The 3,878-nt window shown below is 44.2% G+C and overlaps 1 protein-coding gene across 1 annotated transcript; it reads right to left on the bottom strand.

Moving 5' to 3' along the window:
* Positions 1 to 3,185: 3,185 nt before the first annotated feature.
* On the bottom strand, positions 3,186 to 3,656 carry CRH (corticotropin releasing hormone). The gene has a single exon (XM_033931122.1). It carries the CDS (start codon positions 3,654 to 3,656, stop codon positions 3,186 to 3,188), a length of 471 nt encoding a protein of 156 aa, XP_033787013.1.
* Between the last annotated feature and the right edge of the window lie 222 nt (positions 3,657 to 3,878).

Genomic DNA, 3,878 nt, shown 5'->3' with positions numbered 1-3,878 from the left:
TGCTGCTATCCCACGAACAGTTGGCGTACCCCAGGATTCTGTCTTAGGACCTCTTCTCTTCTCTCTCTTCTCTTCCCTCAGTGCCCTGATCTCCTCCCATGGCTTCCAGTATCACTTATATGCTGATGATTCCCAGATCTATCTCTCTACATCTAAGATTTCACCTAGAATGCAAGAAAAAGTCTCAGCCTGTTTGTCAGACGTTGCTACCTGGATGTTCAGCTGCCACCTAAAACTATAACATGCCCAAGACTGAGCTGCTCCTCTTGCTTTCTAAACCCTTCACTTCTCTCCCTCTATTCTCCATCTCTGCCTGGGATGCACTGGGAAGGGGAAGGTCTGCCATTTTGCAGTGGTGGACCTGAGGAGCAGGAGGGACTGGGCACTTGATTTCTCTGAAGTTAGTTTGAAATAACTCCTCTTCCTGTAATCATAGTGTAATGCATGCATGCTGTACACTTCTCCCTCCATATTCGCGGTGGATGCAGGGGGCCAATAGGCACAAATATGGAAAAACCGTGAATAACTTTTTTATATGTTATTCGCAGTTTTGGGAAAACGCCATCGTTTTTACTATTGATACCACAAATAACTTTTCAACTGTTATTCGTGGTTTTTAAAATAAGCTGCCACTATTTCTACTATTGAAATTCTCAAATTTTTATTACAGTACACCACTTGAACTCTTGCACTTTGTAGCCATGGTGGGAGACTTGATCTGATCTGTTCCTGAAAGATAGGCAACCAGCGATTTCAGGGCAGGCAAACAAGCAGTGATATCAGGGCAGCCAACCAGTGATCTCATGCATGCTGGGAAGAAGCCTTTCGCTCTAGGGATGCTGGGAAGCAACATTTTTCTCAGTGCACATTGGGAAACATGGAAGCAGCGAATTTGTGGGAGAAAGCATAGAAGCAGCGATTTTCAGAGTTACAGTACAATAATGGTAAGTGATAAACTTTTTTATCGGTACTGTACAGTAAAAGGAAAAAACTTTAGGGATGATGTTTTTGGGGGAGTGGAGTCAGCAGCCAAAAAATTGCTAATATGCGAAACCGCAGATACAGAAACCGCGAATACGGAGGGAGAAGTGTCTAGTAAAATACAACTCTCCTACTGTTGGCTAATTTCCAGGTATTGGGGGGGGGGGGACAGACAAGGGAGGTTCAGGGTGGTATGGAGTGGAGGGGGGCATGCAGATTTTTTTAGGAAGGAGAGGAGGGGTCAGTTCAGGAGGACTTTGCATGGGGATGAGTGGGGGGGATTTCATGGAAGCAGAAGGGAGTGGGAATCCCTCCTGCTGATTTTGGCTGGCATGGGGGGGTTCCCTGGTGGCAGGAGGGAGTGGGCATCCATCCTGTCTCCATTCTGGTTCTGGGGTGGGGCATCGGGGGCATCATGGGGGGGCATCACCGTGGGATGGGCTGACACAGGTTAATTTTTTTTAATGGGGCAGATATTCTGCATTTGTAACACATATACATCTGTGTCATTAAAAAGGAAAAAATCCCCAACAGCTGAGTGATAGGAGGCTGCTTTGGGGCTTCCCCTGCTACTCAGCAGTTCGGGCTTCCCCAAACCAGATCTGTGCATGTGTCCAGTCGCTCTCAGAGCAACTGGTCTGACAGGGATTATGGCGAACCTCTTTGCAAATCATTTGCATGGAAACTTGTAGGAACATCGATCACTGTTCCACAACCGGCCAGAAAATCAATCACAGTCTTAACAACCCAACCGTATTTTGTGTATCTAGCCCTGAGTCTGAAGCGACCAGCCTAGCAACGGCAGTAGAGACTGCAGGGAGCAGCTAAAGGGTTAACAGCAAGAGTTCCCCTATTGTCCTCCCAGTCAGAGACTTTCATCTACCCTAGATGTCCCATCTGCAGCAAACAGAGGGGGGGGGGGGGGGGGGGGGGGAGAAGCAAGGGTTCATTTTAACAATCATTTGCATAGTCTGGAAAAACACAGGTTGAGGTTTGTAATGTCGATTAAAATAAAAAGTTACTGTAGTGATGAGATGAAAGTTGTGTGCTTTTAATAAAATCATAAAAGTGATTTTAGAAGAATGCATAAAGGGAAAGGCAAAACGTGGATGGGAGAGGAATGTTGTGCCTGCATTGATACAGGGAGCGCAGTTAAGCAAAAGCCTCTTCCTTGATCCATCTCCAGTGATTTCTCTGAAGTTAGTTTAAAATAACTCCTCTTCCCTGCATGCTGTATAGTAAAATACAACTCACTAAAACACTTATACATGTCTGAGAATGGAAGGAGGGGTCTAGTTTAGGTGCCAACAGATTTCCTAAGTGGTTATTGTCATGGATTGCAGAGATGTGGCCAAAAGCACGGAAAGGATTAATCGAATTGCAAAATTCACTTTTCCAAAAGAAATCCGTTCACTACCAGCAGCAGGATTATCAGTCGGTAGTTGTGGATGTCATCTTTTGTGAGCAGTGTCCCAGAATATCCTTACCCAACACACATTTCTTTCCTTCCAAACCTTGAAAATGGAGATAGATTGGAAATTGGTCTTTTTCTGTTGGCATGTATGTGTATCTGACAGGTTTATGTTTTGGTTTTATGTTTTTGTGAATCATGCACTCGTGGAAAGGTGGGGTTTTTTTCTTCTTCTTTTAATTAACCTTTTCTGCATGTAAGAATATAACGCAAGAATAGTTTTTAACAAACAATTATCACTTTGCAGTTTTTATTACAAAATATAAATACTGTATTAAACATTCTCTTGCACAACAAAGTTGACAGAGTGCTGTAACTATGTTTTATTATGGAAATGCTTACAAGAAAAGGTTGGCTTAAAATAACACACATTAATTTACTCTTTCCCGAAAGGAAAGCTATCTCTTGTATTATAGTAACACTGAACTGTAGACTATTACAGCTGATGTGTTCAAACATATCTTTGGAATGCTGAACATCCTTACTCTCAGCTTAGGGGACCTTGAAAAATAAAGTTGAATAAATTACAGTTTCCTTTTTTTTAATGCACTGAAATACACTTTGTGCATGCTAATCAAGGGGATTTCGGTTTCGACTCTTTTAATGTACAGTGTCTATGTTTAAAGCTATATAAAAATAAACACATGGTATCAGAGCAGCACTATGGTACATAATACTGTAAAATTTTGTGCTAAATGCAGACAACTCTTTGGCAGATGAAGATGCTTGTGGTTCATTTCCCAATAACGTCCATTAGTTTTCGGTTGCTGTGGGCTTGCTGGGCTATCTGTTCAGCTCTGGCCATTTCTAAGACTTCTCGGAGGAGGTGGAAAGTCAGGTCCAGGGAAATGGGGGGCTCCTCGGTTCTCTTGCCCCTCTCCATTGTCTCCTGGTGGTTTGTGTAAGTGCCGGGAGCTGCCGGGCTTTGCTCCAGCTGTTGCAATGCATGCCAGAAAGTGGCTGCGGAAGCTTGGGGCAGACGGCTGGCCAGCACTGCAGCAGGGTAATACTTGTTCAGGCTTCCCACTCGCAAGAAGTATTCCTCACCCAGGCGAAGGAAAAAGGGCTGGAACTCAGGGCCAGGGAGATGTGGGGGGGCCAGGCCCGAGACTGCTCCAGGAGATTTGCTCAGGGCTCGGCAGTCCTGGCAGGGCAGGACAGCAACCAGCAGGATTCCTGTACACACCAGCAGCTGGAGATTCATGTTAGAGATTAAACAGAATGGATCTGCGGATAAAAAGGGGGATAAAAGTATAAAGAAAAGGAAGAAAATGGGAATCAGTCTGCCCAGCAGCAAGGTCACTAAATTAAGAGGCTGGAATTAACTAGCTTTCTGGGAATTACTAAAATGGAATTTAAGTATTGTAAGACCGTGGAAATGTTACGTTGGAGGATCAAGGCTTCTCTTTGCTAATGTCGAGCTGTG

Source organism: Geotrypetes seraphini, chromosome 2 (genome assembly GCF_902459505.1).
Source record: "Geotrypetes seraphini chromosome 2, aGeoSer1.1, whole genome shotgun sequence".
Lineage (NCBI taxonomy): Eukaryota > Metazoa > Chordata > Amphibia > Gymnophiona > Dermophiidae > Geotrypetes > Geotrypetes seraphini.
This window is presented reverse-complemented; position numbering and strand designations above follow the sequence as displayed.

Coding starts and splice junctions, on each gene's coding strand:
- CRH (XM_033931122.1), bottom strand. CDS start 3,656: ATGAATCTCCAGCTGCTGGTGTGTACAGGAATCCTGCTGGTTGCTGTC.